Source organism: Geotrypetes seraphini, chromosome 3, assembly GCF_902459505.1.
Source record: "Geotrypetes seraphini chromosome 3, aGeoSer1.1, whole genome shotgun sequence".
NCBI classification, from domain to species: Eukaryota; Metazoa; Chordata; class Amphibia; order Gymnophiona; family Dermophiidae; genus Geotrypetes; species Geotrypetes seraphini.
Window position 1 is genome coordinate 134,151,326 of NC_047086.1, and position 21,478 is coordinate 134,172,803.

General features: G+C 42.6%; 1 protein-coding gene across 2 annotated transcripts in view; it reads left to right on the forward strand.

The window, feature by feature from the left end:
* Positions 1-21,478, forward strand: part of OTOF (otoferlin) — a 432,592-nt gene that overhangs the window by 99,318 nt on the left and 311,796 nt on the right. The window contains exon 3 of one of the 2 annotated variants that reach the window (XM_033938296.1): positions 3,842-4,059. In XM_033938296.1, the coding sequence (XP_033794187.1) occupies positions 3,842-4,059 (218 nt within the window). Of the gene's footprint in view, positions 1-3,841; positions 4,060-14,579; positions 14,745-21,478 lie in introns of those variants that run through there. The other variant, XM_033938297.1, reaches the window with a different exon arrangement.

Genomic DNA, 21,478 nt, shown 5'->3' on the forward strand with positions numbered 1-21,478 from the left:
TTACAAATAAATATCCAGGTAGTACACTGCAATCATCGGCACTTATTAGCTAATGTACTGCTAATGTGGAACCACTTAGGAGGAAATTCTATAAATGGCACCTAAACATTAAAGTTAAAGCGCCTAAATAAAAGGTACTAGAATCATAGAAACATGATGGCAGATAAAGGCCAAATAGCCCAGTTTGCCCATCTGCTATAACCATTATCTCTTCCTCTCTCTAAGAGATTCCACGTGCTTATCCTACGCTTTCTTGAATTCTGTTCCATGCATCTACCACCCTTTCTGTCAAAAAGTATTTCCTTAGATTACTCCTGAACCTATCGCCTCTTATCTTCATTCTATGCCCTCCAATACCTCCTTTTTTCCTACTGGCCATACCTCTTCCTATGAACCCTAGCATCCATCTAGTTTTTGCCGTCATCTTTTCAACCTGTTTGGACACCTTAAGATTATCACATACAGTCACATCCAAGACCCACTCTTCTGTCATGCATAAAAGTCCTTTATCCTTAAACCATACCGTTCCTTCAGGTTTTTGCAACCTAAATGCATGACCTTGCATTTCTTAGCATTAAATTTTAGCTGCCAAATTTCAGACCATTCTTCAAGCTTCGCTAGGTCTTTCTTCATATTATTCACACCATCCGGGGTGTCTATTGCAGATTTTGGTATCATCCACAAAGAGGCAAATCTTACCCGACAGCCCTTCAGCAATATTGTTTATAAAAATGTTAAAAAGAACAGGCTCAAGAACAGAACCTTGAGGCACACCACTGGTAACATCCCTTTCATCTGAGCAATCTCCATTGACCACTACCCTCTGTCACCTTCCACTTAAACAGTTCCTGGCCCAGTCCATCACTTTGGGACCCATCCCGAAGGCACTCAGTTTATTTATTAGATGTTTGTACACCACATCTAACGAACTCCCTCTATCCAATTCTCTGGTCACCCAACCAAAGAAATTGATCAGATTTGTCTGACAAGACCTACCTCTAGTGAATCCATATTGCCTCTGGTCCTGTAATCAACCGGGATTCCAGAAACTTCACCATTCTCTGTTTTAAAAGTGTTTCTATTAATTTGATTACTACAGAAGTCAGACTTACCTGCCTGTAATTCTCTATTTAGGTGTTTTACGGTGCTTAACACCACTATGGGCATGGATAATGCCAAAAATGTCATTAGGTGTTATAAAACACCTACAAGGGTGAGATTCACAACAAGGAAATGTAGGCTTGAAAAACCCTGGCTTATATTTCCAGTGACTGTCTTTCCCAGAGGCACGTTCTCTATATGGCACCATTGCGTGATTGACACCAATATCGGTGCCAAATATAGAATCTGGACCTTACTGTCTGCTAGGAGGTGGTAAGTCATCCTACATTAACTCTCAGCAGGCATCTTGCACTAATGGGAACATTAATGGATGATCTGCAATTAAAAACAACGAGAGTACCCCCATTTGCAGCTACCACGTGTGGAGGGGTATTTTCAAAAAACATAATTTCTAAGTCCAACTTGGATGTTTCCAGCTGGATGTCCAAAGTTAGAGGAATAAAAATGGCCATTTTTGAATGGCAAACCGCTGGACATCTGAATATAATTTTTTTTTTTTTTTTAATCATCTACTTGGATGTCTTAGCCACCAGGACATCTAACTTTATACCCCTTTTTTGATCAGAAAAAACATCCATGTTGAAAACATCCAAATGCAGACCGTTTGGTCATGGGAGGGGCCAGCATAGCAATGGACTGGCCAAATAGACATCCCAACAGAGCAGTGGAACACCTTAGAGGGCACTGCTGTGAACTTCACATAAAGGGTGCCAGCTGTATATCGCACCATAACCCCTTTATAATTTTGGGTGAGCCCCCCCCCCCCAAACCTACTGTACTCTTTTGTTTACTACCCCAATAGTACTTATGGCTGGAGGTGGAGTCTATATGGCAGTATAGTAGGGTTTGGGTGGGCTCACACAGTAGCTAGAGTGATTTATGGGCCTGGATCCTCCTCTCTCTTGTTCATTAGCCCCCCAAAATCCTACTTAAGACACCTTCGTGCAGCTCTACTAGACTTCCCCATACCAGATGCTGCTGTTTTAGAAACAGGTTTCTACCTTTTTGTTCTCATTTTTGTGTGGTGGAAGGGGGGGTCAATAAGCACTGGGGGAGTGTGAGGATGTCTTATCGTGATGCATGTAGTGGTCATCTGGTCAGTTTGGGCACCTTTGTGGCACTTAGATGCTTCTAAAACAGGTCTAGTTCCAAATGTCTAAGTTCTGTCTAGGATGTCTTGCAAAACGTTATCACTGCAAGACATCCAAGTCTAACCTGCTCTCCAAAACCCGCCCTTAACATGCCTCTACCACACCCATCTCTTGCTCTGGATGCACAGATGCTGAGACACCTTGCTAGAAGTCCAGAAAGACAGGTTTGATTATCAGCACTTGAAAGTCCTGGCAATTACGACGTCCAAGTGTCGATTTACAGAGTGTCATCTATGTTTTATAGACACTATGTTTTTTTTATTATGAGCCCAATAATATCCCTTGTTAAGCTGCTTTTATTGCAAATTTTACCTCACTTTAGTAATAAACATAGTTATGGGAATGCCTGCAAACATATACCTCAAAGAGAATAGTATGGTCTGTTTGTAGTGGTGAATCGTTCTAAATGGGGATACTCCTTGAGACAGCTCATTTATAATATTTTAAAGTATGATGTGTAGGGGTGGGAGTAGGTTAAGGACCTGAAAATTAATTGGGGGGGAAGTGTAAAGATGAAAGTTTGCCTAGAACAGTGTTTCTCATCTCGGTCCTGGAGTACCTCCTTGCCAGCGAATATGCATGAAAGAAATTTGCATATAATGGAGGCAGTTTATACAAATCAAGTTTATGCATATTCATTGTGGATATCCTGAAAACCTGACTAGCAATGGGATACTCCAGGACTGAGTTGAAAAACATTGGCCTAGAACAGGGGTAGGCAATTCCGGTCCTCAAGAGCCGGAGCCGGAGCCAGGTCAGGTTTTCAGGATATCCACAATGAATATGTATGAGATGGATTTGCATGCACTGCCTCCTTGAGATGACTGGGGAACAAGAAATGAAAAATATGGCTTAGAGGGCTTTGGTGGCTGTGCGGTAGAATAGGTTCCACATGGATCCCGGAAGACGTTATGTTAAGACAATTTCAAAAGGGACTGCAATACTGCATAGGATGAAATGATGATGGAGTTTCATATTTTATAAGCTATGAATATTTTTAATTGTTTTAATAGATCTTATATGACTTTAAAATGTCATGCCTTTTCTTTTTTTCTTTTTAAATGTGTTTATTAGCTATTGCAAAGGGAACATACAACCAGGAGTAAAGAGAGCATAGAAAACATAACAATCAGAGAAACAACAATTGAAAACTATGACATCAAAGAGTTCATAGTACCACAACCTTGTGGCTGGATGCCCAACACAATTGACATTTTGTTTTTTAATGTACAAAAAAAAAAACCAAGCAAACATACATGAGCCCCAAACACCCGGCCTCAAGCCGCAACAATCATACAACAAACATCCCACAAGCATACCCTCAAACAACCAACACACCCAAACACACACGAACACCCACACCCACACATGCAGCCACCCAGGGAAGTAGAAAAGAGAGAGTGGCCTCCATCCCAAGAAAAATCATTCCCGCACTGGATGCCTTTTCATCTTGAATATTATTTGTTTATAATTGTACACCATCTTGAACAAAAATTTGCTAAGGAGAATATATACAAAATTTTATAAATAAATTCTTTAATTTTACTTGTCTTTCTGTCTTTTTTCAGACAAGTGTTGCCATTGAGCTGAGATACCAGACTATGGATGGTACAGTGGGTGCCTGGAATGATGGGGAATTTCTAGAAAGTCCAAACCAGCGATCTGACAGTGAAGGTGGGCATCACTTTGAAACAGACAGCTTATTGTCTGCACAAAGCCAGGGCTCAGCAGCATCTCCTGGTCGATCCCATCAAAATCTCTTTACTGGAGAAAGGGCCTTCAGGAGGTATGTCATTTATCATACTGTAGCTTAAATACTGGGCCAGTATGTAATGTGTGGCAGTGCGCACAAGGAGTTGTGGATTCTGGCTTGCTGCTACCAGTACAACTGGGCCATTTTGGTCTGACCTTTCTTTTTTTCCACTTCTCTTTCTCCACTCACTTCTTCACGTGCAAAGCCTAGATTTAAGGTGTTGGAGCCCACAAACAGGACGAGAGAACAGTGGGGAGAGGAGGACTGCCACTTCGTATATCTTTAAGCCCTATTCTCCAAAATAAATTTGCCAAAGTTCCAAACGCCCAAAACAAGACCTTTTAGGCGTGGGAGGCACCAGTCCTTCACCTAAAACCACGATTCTCTGAAGCTTATGACAGACGCCAGTTAAAGAATCGTGGAACCCCGTCCCCCCCTCACACACACACATACACAACAATCAACCTTCCATGATCCCAAGCAACATTCTCCGGCATAAGGGATGCAGACGAGATGGGGGGTGTTTCCGGCTGGGCTAGGGGGTGGGGATCAGGCGGCCTACCTTGGTAGGGGGCTTGGCAGGAGGGACTCGGCATCCTTCCTGCCGGCGATGCTTGTGGACGGTGCGGAGGTGTCCGGCAGGAGGGACTGGGCATCTCTCCTGCCAGCAATGCTTGTGTGGGATAGCGACAGGTTTAGAAAGGAGGTATTGGGCACACTCCCTCTATCCAATTCTCTAGTATGACACAGGCTTCATTTGCTAAATTAATACTAGTTACACTTCTCCCTCCGGATTCTCGGGGGATAGGGGCAGAGCCGGACCATGAATGGTGAAAAACCGCGAATATCCAGCTCTGACCCACCCCCGCCTCCTTCCCGCCTTCCCGGACTTACCTGGTGGTCTAGCGGGCTTTCGGGGCAGGAGCGATCTTCCTACGCTCCTGCCCCGTGCAGATCGCCATTAGGAAATGGCTGCTGTGAGTTCCCGTAGTCTCTCGAGACTACGACGGGAACTCCCTACAGCTATTTCCTAATGGCGATCTGAACGGGGCAGGAGCGTAGGAAGATCGCTCCTGCCCCGAAAGCCCGCTAGACCACCAGGTAAGGCCGGGATGCCGGGGGGAAGACTTAACGATGTTTATTTTAAATTTTTTCCCCTTCCCCCAAAAATCACGAATATGTGAAATCGTGATTACCGAAACCGCAAATGGGGAGGGGAAAGTGTATATTACTTAAGCCATTGATTTTAAATCTTGAAAGGGTAGACGATCAAATATGTTTTTGATGAATAGAAAATAGTTCAGAGAACAGAAGAGTTAATAAAGGGTCCAGTATCATACTGTGACTTTTCCCAGCAGACTATTGCCAATTGGTGGAAATAGAAGGTAAACTTTCACAAATAGAAAGCTATGAGGGGGTGCTGAAACGTTCTCAGCCCAACCAACCAACTTCCTAAATTCTGAGCACTATTTTGCCACTGTAGCTGAAGAGTTTTATCTTATTTCATAAAGTGCCAATTTGCAGAAATGAAATTCTATGTTTTTAACATTGTTTCATTGATTGAACCATATCCACGTCATTCTCTTCTTGGTTGTGCTAAGAACTTTTCAGCACCCCATCATACATCTCATTGGTTGAATCCCAAGTTGGGTTACTGCAATTAGTTTGAACATCAAGGATGAAGGGTAGTTTATTGCTCTACAGATGACTGGAATTATTACAAAAAAAATAAAACACCAACCAACCCAACAACAACAGGTTATGTCTAGGAACTTGAGATTTCTTAAATGTTCCAGTGTGTCCTTAGTTATCTTTTGAGATTCATCTGACAAAGTATCTCCAAGAACTTTTGATGTCATCTGAAGCTGACTGGGTTGTAATTACTAATTGTTATTATTTATATAAAAATGTTGTGCCAGAGAAGAAGGAGGTCCTTTGATGAATTTTTATTACAAGAATTTAACAAAAAATTTTAAAACTTCGCAAAACAATATCACTCCCCATACCACCCTATTTGTGGTTTTCTCCTCTGAAATAAATATACCTGTTGTTTTGAAAGTTTACTTTAAGAAAAGAGGTTTCCTTTTGTGATATGCAAGAACAATTGTTTCCTGATGTAGCTCATCCAGCTCAATTACACTGAAAGTTATTTTTCGGTTAAAGAAAAGGGCTCTTTCAGCGGGAGCTAGTTTCTTTTGGAAATTCCCTGCAAATGCCTAATACAATTTCTTGAGGCTGTATGGCCCTGATTCTGTATAGGACGCCCGGGAGAGGTGTCCTATACAGAATCGGGCCTACACTAACCCTGATTATGTAACCAGCGTCCATGTTACAGACGCCGATTAGAGAATCGGGTTAGAGTAGAGGCAGCCGCTACACTTATCAAGTTTCAAGTTTCAAGTTTATTAGCATTTTATGAATTGCCTATCGAAATATCTAGGCGATGTACACTCTAAAAGCCACAGATAGTGGTTTCACATATAATTTTGACAGATTAGACATAATACAGACAATTTAAAACAGTATAAAAATTTTTAGGAACAGCCAATACAATACATTTAAGGTCAAGGAATAACATGACTAGGCAGGAAAGAAGGGGAAAGTTACATCATTTTTATCTATTGAAATTTACATGAAAGGGAAAACACAGTACGGAGCAAGGGGATTTGGAAGGTCCAATATTTGTAATAAAATGTATCGCGGCAAGGGATAAATATAGCGACCGCCTGTCCGATCGCCGGCAGGAGGGTGCTGAACCCCTCCTGCCGGAACCCTCCCCCAAACTCCCAATCGCCAGCAGGAGGGTTCCAACCCCTCCTGCCGGAAAGCCGGACCCCCTATGCTAACGATCTCCCCCCCCTGATGACTCCCCTAACCTCCCCCCAACTAACCTCCCCCCCAACTAACCTTCCCCCCAACTAACCTTTAAATGTTGGCCGGCTGGACGGGTCTTGCTGCCGTCCAGCCGACAGGCCCGCCTCATCAAAATGAGACAGGCCCGCCCCTTCTCGGCCCATCCCCGCTAAGTCTAAGGCCTGATTGGCCCAGGCTTTAGAAGCCTGGACTAATCAGGCCTTAGGCATAGCGGGTCCGCCCATCCCCACTAACACTAAGGTGTGATTGACCCAGGCTCATAGTCTATGAATCATCTAAAGTGCTCCTATTTGATGTTTTCAGTAACACTTTTGAACACAATAATAACGATATTCAGATCTGATGGCAAACACGCTGAGGTCCAGGGCACAAATTTGGAAGGGAATCCCTGAAGCCCCCCAGCAGGATGAATTTCCTCTATATTTAGACAGTTTTGGGGTCTCCTGTAACATGGAGGCCCAGGACAACTGTCCTGTTTGTACCCCCTATTGCTGACCTTGAAGACATTTTGGATTTTTTAATCAGATGTTGCACAGTACTCATGGTGAAAATCACAAAAGGAATGGAATTCAGCTGCAGTCATTTCCTGAATATACGCTATCTCCCCTCATGGTGCTCATGGCCTCCAAATTCTCCCCTCCTTTTACTAAGTCCAACTTTTCACTCTTTGGCCTCTCCTCTTTCCCCTAGTGTAACATTTCTCCTTCCCTTCTTTCTGCCCTCCCCATCCAACATCTCTCCCTCTCTCTCTCCATGAGTCCAACACTTTCTCCCTCCTGCACACTTTCTCTCTCTGTCTCTCTCCTCGCCCTTTTCCTCAAGTGTGACAGCCTAATCCACTTGGCTAATAATTTCTTATGACCTTTTACTCCAGGAACTCTTTAAGGTCTATTAATCAAAAACCTTTAGTAGTCCCTTCATTGAAAGTTATCGGAACCCGTCGTCATGAAATTTTTTCTGTTATAGCCCCACAGTTATGGAATGCTTTACCTCAGTATTTAAGAGAAGAAAATGACTTGAATCATTTTAAACGCTCTCTGAAGAGCTTTCTTTTTAAAGACGCTTTCAATGTATAATCACATCGAATGATTATCTTCTTTTTTATTTATTCCCCCTTCCTATTGTTCTTACCATTCATGTCTTCTTTTCTAATAAATAATATTGTAGTTCTGCCCTCCTTTCCTTATGTAATTGTTAGTTTATATGTCAATTTGGCAAATCTATGTATCTTATTGTGAATATTGGTATATGTGTGTTTTTTTTATTATGTAAATCGCTTAGTAAAATAAATAGGCGATTCAATAAGTTAAAATAAAACTTGAAACTTGAGATCCCAGAAGAGGAAGGAAGAAAGAAAGATAGTCCAGGAAGACATGGGGGCCTGGATTCTGTAAATGGTGCTGTCAGCGGCAGCCACCTTTAAAAATGGCCACTGATTGTGTGTCAATAATTAATGCAACAACACCATTTGTAGAATTGCAGCTTCAGGAAAGGTAGGCGCCAGAAACGTAGGAGGAGTGTGTGGCGCAGTGGTTGGATCTACAGCCTCAGCACCCTGGGGTTGTGGGTTCAAACCCCGCGCTGCTCCTTGTGACCCTGGGCAAGTCACTCAGTCCTCCATAGCCCCAGGTACGTTAGATAGATTGTGAGCCCACCAGGACAGATAGGGAAAATGCTTGAGTACCTGATTGTAAAAACTGCTTAGATAACCTTGATAGGCGGTATATAAAATCCTAATAAACTTGAAACCTCTGTAGGTGCGCTGCAGGTGATTTTAGGCACCAGAAGGCATCTTGAATTTTTAAAAAAAAATCTTTGTTAAACAGCATTTTTCACTTAACTTAGGCACTGGTAGGGCACTGTTTATAGAATAAGGGTCAGCTGCTTATTGCGAATCCCCTCAGGCAATTACATTACATTAGGGATTTCTATTCCGCCATTACCTTGCGGTTCAAGGCGGATTACAAAAGGTTAATTTAAAAAATACAGAGTTACAATGATTAGCTAGAGAGGTAAGTTGTAGATTTTATAAACAATCGGATAAAGATTAAGATTATATACTTTAAAAAAAAATGACAAGATAAGTATTATGAGAAAGTCGTAAATGAGCCTTAGACAAGCAAAACAACTGAAGTGATTCTAAGTATGGGAGGAATCCTTTAATAAATGGTAGTCATGTAAATCACTAGGGTGGACAGCATTTGATGAAAATACTAAATTTGCCTAACTAATTGAATCCATGCATCAATGCCATTGCTCAGTGTCTTTTTCTTAAACTGTTAGAGCAGAAATGTAATGGATTTAAAGGGAGATAATAGAGTAGCTTGCAGTACTTACAACTGATCAATGTCTTTAGAAGAGGGGGGGGGGTTGCACTAACAGAGTTTCATTGGCAGGATGTAAAATGTAAGTAATTTTCACCTTTCCTGCATGAGTCAACAAAGAGAAGCTTCATGATTCTACAAGCCTATGGCACAGATGGAACAAGCTGCAAATGGTTTCTTGGCAATGGTACAGGCTCTGCTTTAAGGAACGTGCTTGTCTAGAAATACAGAAACATGATGGCAGATAAAGGCCAAATGGCCCATCCAGTCTGCCAATCCGCAGTAACCATTATCTCTTCCTCTCTCTAAGAGATCCCATGTGCCTATCCCACATTTTCTTGAATTCAGACACACGTCTCTGTCTCCACCACCTCTTCCGGGAGACTGTTCCATGCATGTACCACCCTTTCTGTAAAAATGTATTTCCTTAGATTGCTCCTGAGCCTGTCTTCTCTTAACTTCATCCTATGCCAGACATGTCAAACTCTGGCCCGCAGTGTAGTAACATTTGGCCCATCATACAATTTCAACTTTTCACTTAAGCTGGCCCACCGGTACAAACGCTACATCAGCAGCCTGCAGCGGATCGCTGGTCGGCCGTGGTGATCCGCTGCAGGTTGCTGTAGCCTCAGCATCATATTCAATCTGCCGTGGTCCCATACGTCAGAGGAGGAGCGGGACTGCGGCAGAGGGAATGTGCTGTGGAGGCCGACTCAAGAGTCTTTGCTGGGCACTCTCTCCCCCAGCGCTGCGATCATCTCACACTGGCCCAGCACTTAAAGACACACACACACAAGAGAGTTTGAAATGAGAGAAACTTACTGAGCTGTCAGTCTCGGGGAGGGGCGGGATTCGTCTCTGTGCCGAGAGTTTCATCTTGTCAGTTTCTTGAAGAAGGCTCAATCCCGAACCCTACGTTTTCCCCCCTGACGTTTGTCTAGCGCTGCAGCTTCATATTACACCCAGCGCTCTTAGTGAAAACAAGCTATCCCGGCATGAATAACTTAAATATGCAAAGAAGTCAAGATAGTTTCATCTGTGCTCCTAGCTGACACAAACCGTTGTGCTTATGGGACCATTTTGATAACCTTCTATTCAAGCCAACAAATAAGATATCCTCTTAAAAAGCAATGGCTTTCCTTTAACTCCAGAAACCTAAACTATAGTCATTCTGACAGCATTGAGCTGGTGTTAGACAGCAAGCATGAACTAGGACTTAAAAGAGAGAGGAAAAGTATTTTTTTATGTATTTTGTTTATATCACAGAGCCAGCGTATGGTTGGAGAGGTGGTAACCCTATATTTCTACTAAGACTAAGGAGTCCTTTTATTAAGGTGCACATTTAGCGTGTACTAAATCGGTTAGCGTACCTTAATAAAAAGACACTTAAGTATCTTAATAAAAAATTCAGCCCACAACTTAGTCTGTGTTTTAGATTCTGGCCCCTTATGTGATTGAGTTTGACACCCCTGTCCTATGCCCTCTCATTCTGGAGTTTCCTTTCAAATAAAAAGAGACTCGACTCATGCACATTTATGCCACTTAGGTATTTATGAAACCTTACAGGTGTCTTCATCTTCTATAGAAATGTGTTTGAGATAGAAATCTTTTAGGGAATGGGGATAGGATTTAATATAATACTTTTCTATGGTTACAATCAAAGCAGTTTGCATACTATTCACAGGAACTTTATTTTTTGTTCCTGGAGTAATGGAGGGTTAAGTGACTTGCTTGGAGTCACAAGGAAGTATAATGGGAATCAAACCTAGCTCTCCTGGCTCTCAGGCAACTGCCCTAACCATTAGGCTACTCCTCCACTCCAGGGTAGGGTACTGTGGGAGAATGTGGACAATTTGGGTCAAAATATGCAAAATGTAGAAGTAAAACAAAAACATAAAGGATAAAAAAATAATATCTTTTTATTGAACTAACTTAGGGCCTCTTCTATCAAACAGTGCTAGCAGTTTTTAGTGCAGAGAGCCACGCTGAATGCTCCCGATGCTCATAGGAACTCTATGAGTGTTGGGAGCAGCGCAGGCCATTCAGCGCAGCTCACTGCGCTACAAACTGCTAGCGCAGTTTGATAGAAGAGGCCCTTAATGTAGTTTATGATTAGCTTTTGAAGGTAACCCCTTCTTCCTCAGATCAGAAATAAGCAAATTTTGGCAAAATCTGCATATATAAGTGAAACATACCTAAATTCTGTCAGACTCAACAAACTCAGTGATCCTGTGTCTCAGGCCCATATGCTCAAAACTCACCATACCTTTAACGACTGATGCTAAACCAGTTTTAACCGATTTAGGGGTCCTTTTATCAAGCCGCGCTAGCGGGGTTAGCGCGTCGGACATTTCATCACGCGCTAACCCCCGCGGCCGGCTAAAAAAACTAATGCCTGCTCAATGCAGGCATTAGCGGCTAGCGCGGCAGGCAGTTTAACGCATGGTATTACGCGCGTTAAACCCCTACCGCAGCTTGATAAAAAGACCCCTTAGTGTTGAAGTATTTCAGCTATCGATGCCCAAAATGGCTAATCGTAGTCTTTTCTATGGTTTGTAGCAGCCTCCAATAATTGTAAGTAAATGGATTAAAACGAGCTCATCAGTATTAAAATGAGCACTCTGATCGATGCCCAGACGATGTACAAAATGAAGCACCAGCATTTAACAAATCAAATTTAGCGATGGGTCAGGCGATGCCGATAGCGTTGAAATGCCTGTGTTAGAAGCATATACCGGCAGGTCGGCCACTGATTGCATGTAGAAGATCATAAAAATACTTTTTATGGGATCGGAGACCATATAATATATGCGTGTATAAAGAGTGCATCTCATATGTGTGTGTGTTAAATGCACTTCTCATGTGCATATGTTAAAAGCATATACCAGCTGAAGGAGTGCAAAAAAAAACCAACAATTATATCTTTCATTTTCACATTTGCATGATTTATTATTAGTTCTCCGCCCCTTCCCTCTTATGACGCGCACCAATGATGCGCTGCAAATAGGCATGCCTATGATTGGTGCTCATGCATCCCTGTGACATAGCTATTCTGTGCATGTGTCTGTCACGTTCTCCTATGACTGGTTATATGGGATTACAGCAGATGTCTTCAAATCAGACAATTTAATGGTGCCACAGTACCCACAGCATTTTAACAGCGATTTTAGAGCATCTGGCTATCAGTGTGCAGTACAATAGATGAATTATAGGGCCAATAAGACTGCAAACATCTAAGGGAATTCACAACTGCTGTGGTACAACTCAGTCGGCTCCTTGGAAAATAATGAAGTTGTCTATAAATGTATAACTACATCTGGATTCATCAGTTTTTTAGCAATCTGTAATTACTAACTAAGGGAACAGTTGGCAAAGAGAGAAACAAGATTGTTTGAGAACTAGATGATTGCTCAAACAGTCCCAGCAGGGAAATCAAGCAAATAATTTTCACTCATTATTCTTCAAATAGCTGTCAGATGCCATACTATGTCCCCTCACTGTAAGTACAAATCCAAAAATCAGCTCTATCTTCGTTACTTTTCATAAGACTCACAATCCATACAGCTCAAAAAAATAGCACTAGAGTCTTTTTTAACTTATTAGACTTCAGCAGTACCACCTGTATGTATATAAACTTTTTAAACATACATAATTCGGGCACCCAAAATCGTCATTGGTCTCAACATTTTAGGTACTTTAAATACTTTTCAGTGCTTTAAATTATTTTATATTTTATAAACAGATACTCATCTTTATCTACACGGGTGGGGGTAGGCACTCTGAAATAGACATAGACCTATGTTTCGCCCAGTGGGCTTTATCAAGGAACTCCCCCTTAAATCCGCATTCGTGGATTTAATTCAAAATTGGAAAAACTGTGATCATCTTAATTTTTCTTTTTGGTCGTTTTTTAAATTATTATTAAATGACCTGCTAGATGTCTATGTTTAGCCTAGCAAGACATCTATATTTTTTGTCCATTTGGCCATTTGCATATGGGAGGAGCCAGCATTTTTAATGGACTGGCCACATAGACATGCAAAGTAGCAGGGCACCTTCAAGGGCACTGCTGTGAACTTCACACAAAGGATACCAGGGCTGTATCTTATCATAATCCCCTTATAATGTATGGTAAACCCTCCATAACTCCCCTAAAATCTACTATAACCACCTGTCTATCACCCCAATAGCCCTTATAGGTTTACCCTGGATTGGTAGCATGGAATATTGTTCCTTCTTGGGTTTTGGCCAGGTACTAGGGACCTGGATTGGCCACCGTGAGAACGGGCTACTGGGCTTGATGGACCATTGGTCTGACCCAGTATGGCATGTTCTTATGGCTAAAGGTGTCATCTACATGGAAATACAATAAGATTTTGGTGGGTTTTGATGGGCTCACACATTCCACCATAAATGTAGTGGTTAGAGTGGGATATTGACCTGGGTCTCCCTTTCTGTGGTTCACTATACTACCCACCAAGCTACTTCATACACCTACTTGCTGCTCTGCTAGGATTTCTCATACCATGTGCTGCTGCTATAGAGACAGGTATGTACTATTTCATCCAGATCTTTGGAGGGTAGGAGGGAGGTCATTGACCACTGGGGGAGTGTGGGAGGTTCATGCCTTAATCCCTTCAGTGGCCTCTGGTCAGTTTGAGTACCTTTTTTGGTCCCTGTTCACTTTTAAAACTTTTTTGGTCCCTGTTCACTTTTGGTCTAGCTCCAAACATCTAAATGGCAACTTGGCTGTCTTGATAAATGTTTGATTATCACCATAAGACATCTAAGCACTAAACATACCCTAAGCTCGCACATAATATGCCTCCAACATGCCCCCTTGAACTTTGGATGCATTGCAGACAAGAAGTCTAGCAAGACATCTAGAAAGTTGGTTTTGAAAATGACTACTTGACAGTGGCATACCAAGGGTGTGGCGGGGGAGGGGAGGTCCACCCTAGGTTGTGACAAACCAAGCATCTGTCCTAGTTTTACACCTAAAATTAACAAAAGGATCCTGTGCAGAAGAGCTGACCAGATTAGTGCTAGTGACCAACGTGAGGCTGACCTCCCTTGTCCATATGATAAAAGCAGGGGTGATCAGGGGCAGGCAGACGTAAAGCACTGGCACCCTGTCGATACTTCAGCCAGGGCAGCTAAAGACAAGCTGGCTGAGCCTAGGAAACCAAGGCAAAACAGACAGGGAAAGCCTGCAGTAGTACCAAAGCCCATCCCCCCCCCTCTATAGGCTGAAGGGAAGTGGCTTTGAGCTGGTTAAAGGTAGGTTGAAACAAGTAGTAGTGGGAGGAGAGCGTCACAGGCTCAAACTCTCCAGCAGCACAGAACAAGGCAGGAGCCTTGGAAGGAGGAAGCAAACTCTGAGGTCCCAGATTAGCCAATGGAAGAGTCTCACCACTCTTGCCTTTCAGCTTCCAGAATGAGTTGAGGGAATGTAAGTTCAGGAAGCAGGCCCTATTCCAGAGAGCCAGGCAAAGCTTATGGACACACTAAAAAAAAACAGTGAGTAGCTGGGAAGCAGCTGGTGTTTTTTTTTTCTCTGAGCAAGAAATGCTTTATGTTTTTGCTGCTTGCCCTTGGACTAAACATTACCTTGACTGAGAAGTTTACATACATGAGGTTTGGTAGGCTGCTACTTTTATGTGAAGTTTGGGCTAAAGAACATTGAACTGGGTGAATGTTTTGTAGTTTGAAAACTTCACTGTGTGTGCCATTGCTGGGAGTGCAATCACAGGATCTCTCTCAGCTGTGCTGCCTTCTAAGAGGCAACTATTGCATTAGTGAGCCCTATGCAAAGCTGGTCTGTTTGCTGCCTAGGAAAGTTTATAAACTGTCTGCTGCTATGAGAGATAACTTGACTATATACCAATGCTGTGAATCTCTCTTTCATACCTTTAAACAACTGCTGCAGAAGGAAAGTTTTGTTTTTGGAATACCAGTAGGATTTCATTGCTGAGCCAGAATGGATGAACGCTGGCAAGACAAACTTTGTGTTTTCTTTTGGACCTTTATTTTTCTTTGAAAACTGGATTTGTGGAAAGCTGCATGTATTTACCTGTATGCTATACCTTTTGACCACTGAGGTCAGAATAAAAACAATTATTGATTTTGAGGAATTCTGATTGAACTTTGGTATTTTAAATGGTTGAAGCCAGGGCTTACCTTTGCCTCCCAGGCCTAAGCAGTTACCTAGGACCAAACAAAAGATCTGACGATACCCCTTGTAGAAGGGGACATGCCAGAGCAGAGGTTTGTCACTTTTCAACTCCACTCCAAGGAGTGTTTGTGACAAGGTACATGCTCTAAGGGGGTGCACAGCCGGCACACCGATTCTGTCACCTCCTACCCTGTTTTGCTGATGCTGCTTTCCTGAACCATCAGCAGCAACAGTAAACTTTAAATTTAGCCATCGCGGGACCTTCTGCACCTCCCCATGGCTGGTAGTTCACCCCTCTGACATAATTTCTTTGTTCTGAAGCAGAGCCAGCAGCAATAGGGAGGTGCAGGAAGGTCCTGCGATGGCTGCATTAAAGTTGGCCTTCCTACTGCCAGTCCACCCAGACTTATTCTGCCTGCTGGGCTTCTGCATAGGTGACAAATTCTACTATGATAAATGTCTGCCCTTGGGCTGCTCCATTTCATGTTAAGTGACAAAGTAAGGACCGGTTGGCAACTACCCCAGTTGTGAAAATTGGATGAACCAAGCAAAGAAAACAATATGTTGTCAACCATTAAGCATGGAGTGACTCTATTATGCTTTACCAGTTATGTCTATACAAGCTCACTGTACCAGACTCGAAAGTTTTAGACCTTCTTAGATATCAAGCATCAAAATACCAACAATAAAAGGTCTCAAAAGGGTTTTTTAGACAATTCAGACTAGCAGACCTCAGAAGTGCCTTGCTGTATGTCTAATTTTCTTTAAAGCACATACAGATCAATAGTGGCACCCATGGTCGTCATAGGCCTTTATACCATTTTTATATATTTGTATATTTTTTTAGCTTTTAAAGCAATTTTTATAACTTATCAACAAATAACTTATCTTTTATCTAAGCGGGTGGGGGTGGGCACTCCGACATAGACTATGTTTCGCCCCGAATGGGCTGTATCAAGGACAATCCCCCTTATCTCCGGCGACTCATGCTTCCCGCTATAGATTTTTAGTTCAGCCTGAACTAAAAATCTATAGCGGGAAGCATGAGTCGCCGGAGATAAGGGGGATTGTCCTTGATACAGCCCATTCGGGGCGAAACATAGTCTATGTCGGAGTGCCCACCCCCACCCGCGTAGATAAAAGATAAGTTATTTGTTGATAAGTTATAAAAATTGCTTTAAAAGCTAAAAAAATATACATATATATAAAAATGGTATAAAGGCCTATGACGACCATGGGTGCCACTATTGATCTGTATGTGCTTTAAAGAAAATTAGACATACAGCAAGGCACTTCTGAGGTCTGCTAGCCTGAATTGTCTAAAAAACCCTTTTGAGACCTTTTATTGTTGGTATTTTGTTACCAGTTATGTGGCAGCCAGTGGCACAGGAAAGATTTTATGGATGGAAGGAAGAATGGATTCAACTATCAATATATCCTAGAAGGTAATGCCCCACAGTCAGTTGAGAAATTGAAGCAAGCAAGAGGCTAGGTGTTTCAGTGAGATAAGGATCTAAATCATACCTCAAAATCAACCATGAAGCACTTCAGGAAAGAAAGAGGAAAGTCTGGAATGGCCTTCACAGTCCTCAGACTCGAATATTATTGAAACTCTGAGCATGCAAGGAGACAGAATAGGGTCAAATTTTCAGTCTTCTGCCCATAGCACCCAATTATCTTTCAGGCCCCTAGACAATACCTGAGATTTTGATAATTAAACTCAAGAATCGTGATCATGTTGATGCCACCACTTCCAGGGTAATGTGGGTAAAATGGCCTTTTGAAAACTGGTTGCTTTCCCTGCTAGTAAAAGTAAAGTACTTCTTTATTTATTTACTAGGCTTTAAGCCCATTACATTAACGGGTGCTAGAATAGATGTGTCTGTGTTTCTTTATCTCTCTCTCCTTGGCTGCTGTCTGTGTCATGTCTTCCCCCCCCCCAAGCAAAGCTGTCTGCCCCCAGCACACACCTCCCCCCAAAGCAGCCCCCTTTCCCTCTCCCTAACTGTCTCTCCATGGCCCCTTCTGTCTTCCCCCCCAGAGCAAAGCTGTCTGTCCCCAGCACACCTCCCCCCTAAAGCAGCCCCCTTTCCCTCTCTCTATCTCTCCATGGCCCCTTTTGTCTCCCCCCCCAGCACACCCCTCCCCCCAAAGCAGCCCCCTATCCCTCTCCCCCTGGCCCCCTGTATTGATCCTCTTCTTACCCTCCCTCCATCCCGGCGTCTTCTGGCCTGCTGCTCTTCAAAGCAGCCTGCGATCGTGGTGGCCGGCTTTAGCGAACCTTGCAGGCCGCTCTCCAACTCGGTAGCACGTTCCCTCTGACGCGATCCCATGCATCAGAGGGAGCGTGCTCCTGAGGTTGGAGAGCGGCCTGCGAGGTTCTTTAAAGCCGGCCATGATCGCAGGCTGCACTGAAGTGGAGGATCAGCGGCGGCAGCAGCAGCGGTGAGCGAGGGCGGGAGGTGTGTTCCCTGCTGAGGACGCAGGCAGGGAGAGAGTTTGCCTGCGCTTCCAGTTGGTGAGTGAGGGCGGGAGGAGGGGAGTGGTCAGAATGTTCTCTGCCGCCGGGTTCTAAAATGGAACACGGATCACTCACCACAGGGGCAGGGATCACGCTGTTTTAACAGCGCATGCGCCGGTAAGGTTTTATTATATAGGATATTGCTCTTTGAGTTTGCATGACTGTCAGGACATACGGTTTTGCTTTGATTGTAGCTGCTTTTTGCTACTCCGAGAACCTGCCACCTTACATGACTGCCTAATCTGCTTAATGATAAAACTGGCTCTAAGCCATAATAATATACAAGAGTTAGAAGAGTTTCTAAGAGCAACGATTGAAAGACTTAGCAGGCTTCAGGAACCATTTGGAAGCTGTTTCTTCTGTTAATAGAGGTGTTTCAAAGTACAGATTGGAAGAGTGGCCAGAATTTTTCCATATGTCATATTCATTGTTTTCTAATTCTGGCTCTGTTGAAATCAGCAAAGAAATAGTCATTTCTCAAACAATGTGTTTAATTTTGTACCACAAAGGTTGTGTCAGTATCTGTTCAATTCGGGATTCATTAAGACATTCAATATTAGGAGGGATGCTGAACTATTTGAGCACAGCTCAATGCTGTAATAGCTTACTGATAAATATGTCAACCACCAAGGAAAATAGTGGCAAATTCAGTGTTCAAGTTCCACATGTTTTTGTGGGTATGTTTTTTCTTTTCATTTGTTTACTTGATAACTTGGCACAGGGAACACCAAATTATCCAGTCTTACCCCGTATAATACAATAAAGAGGGGATCTTCAAACTGTGCACTTGCTAGAACGGGTACAACTGGATCGATTTTTCACTCATCAAAAATTACAAAGACTAGGGGACACTCGATGAAGTTACAGGGAAATACTTTTAAAACCAATAGGAGGAAATTTTTTTTCACTCAGAGAATAGTTAAGCTCTGGATCGCGTTGCCAGAGATTGTGGTAAGAGCGGATAGCGTAGCTGATTTTAAGAAAGGTTTGGACAATTTCCTGGAGGAAAAGTCCATAGTCTGTTATTGAGAAAGACAGGGGGGGGAAGCCACTGCTTGCCCTGGATCGGTAGCATGGAATATTGCTAAAATTTTGGCTTTGGCCAGGTACTAGTGACCTGGATTGACCACCATGAGAATGGGCTACTGGGCTTGATGGACCAGTGGTCTGACCCGGTAAACTATTCTTATATTCTGAACTCTAGTGCAGGCTGGCGCGGTAAAATGCATCAAAGCCCATAGGGACTGACTAGGCTTTCATGCATTTGCTATGTGGCACTCATTACCACATTGATAAAAGAGGGTCTTAGTTGTGCAGTGGTTAAAGCTACAGCCTCAGCACCCTGAGGTTGTGGATTCAAACCCACGCTGCTCCCTGTGACCTTGCGCAACTCACCCAATCCCCCCATGCCCCAGGCACATCAGATAGACCACGAGCCCACCAGAACAGACAGGGAAAAAAATGCTTGCAAACCTGAATAAATTCATGTAAACCATTCTGAGTTCACACACACTAATTCCCTTAACACTACTTGATGAATTCCCCACAAGTGTACTTTCTGCTCCATCTCTACCTCCCAACAGCATCTCCCTGAGACATGTGAACATTTATGCACATAGGAATTAATTTATATAAAAAGGGTGCCAAAATTTTATACCAAGAATTCATATTATGTATAAATGCCAGTATGGAGTAGCAAGGGAAGGAGGCACCCGAGGCAATGGTGTCCGGCACTGCTACATGGTGCACTCCCACACTCGTCCCCGCTGCATTCCCTGCCCACATACCTCTTGAACTCTTGGCCAATAGTGAATCACACCTTCTCCCTGCTACTTGCGCCAGCCTCGGCTCTCTCTCTGATGTCACTTCCTGGTCCTGTTAGACTGATTTACGGACTGAAAAAATATGATCATGTAACGCCATTTTATTATGAACCTCATTGGTTGCCTATGGAGGCTCGGATTTTGTTCAAGCTGGGCTGTTTTTGTTATAAGGTTCTTTATGGCTCAGCCCCAATTTATCTGATTGATAGCTTCATTATAGCTACACATAACAATAGTAGAAAAACACATACTTTGTTCAATTTCCCTCCCATAAAAGGTTGTAAAAGTAAGAAATTCCTCAATCATGTCCTAGCATTCCAGGCAGCTTCTCATGGAAAGGAATTTTATTCATTGCTGCTTTCCACTGATTCTTACAAACATTTTAGGAAGCAGTTGAAAAACCTATTTTTTCCTTAAATATTTGACTATTCTATGTAATATGTTATAATTAATAACTTTTTGTAAACCACATAGAACTTTTGGTAATGCGGTTAACAAATACATTGTAATGTAATGTATTAGTTCGTGGCTGAGGTATTGTGATTGGCAAGTTCATCCTCATCAGACTTGTTTTTATAAAACTTTTTGTGCTTGTTCTTATAAGTGCTTTAGAAGCGCTTATAAACACAAGCACAAAAAGTTTTATAAAAACAAGTCTGACGAGGATGAACTTGCCAATCACAATACCTCAGCCACGAACTAATAGACTGGCGGTTGGCACATTCTGAAGACTTAATAAAATTTGTATTTAAAAGTTATTTATATTGAATGTGACAAGATTTTACAAGCGGAAAAGTTGAAAGGGGACAGATTCAAAACGAATGCTAGGAAGTTCTTCTTTACCCAAAGAGTGGTGGACTACTGGAATGCGCTTCCAGAGGGCGTAATAGGGCAGAGTACAGTACTGGGGTTTAAGAAAGGATTGGACAATTTCCTGCTGGAAAAGGGGATAGAAGGGTATAAATAGAGGATTACTGCACAGGTCCTGGACCTGTTGTGCCGCCGCGTGAGCGGACTTCTGGGCATGATGGACCTCAGGTCTGACCCAGGAGAGGCATTGCTTATGTTCTTATGTTCTTTATGTGGACACCACTTCAATACATAACAGTTACTAAACAAACACTAAAGAGGCACACAAACCCTTATAGACTAATGAAATAGTAGAATTCACATAGCATTTAGAACAGTAGTCAGAGGTTTGGTCTGCAAGTATGAAGAATGGGAGTATGATACCAGACCACCATTGTTTGAAGTGAGATTGAAGGTTTTTTTGCTTTCTTTGGGTCTTTTGAAGCAGCCATCTGGCGAAACGCGTCAGGACCCTAGAATTGTACAAAGTGCTTTCAACTACAAGATAAGTGTTTTAAACTACTCTGTGAAGAATCGTATCATGTGCAATGATTGAGAGTTTGGTCACAGCCTTCAAACACTTGGTATTCACCTAGTAACGGTCTAACAATTTTAAGATTAACCTCTGAGCACTGTTCTAAATGCTATGTGAATTCTACTATTTCATTAGTCTATAAGTGCTTGAGTGCGTTTAATAACTTACATGAGGAGAGTCTGGTTTGAGTGTCGGCAGGGCACACAGTTATGTGTATAAATTGAAGAATTCTATAATTTATGATCTTTTTTTTTTTTAGCAATGAATGCACCAATTACAGAATCCAGCCCATAGGGCCTGATTCTATAAATGGCGCCAAAAAAGAAACTACCTAAAATCAATGCACTTCAG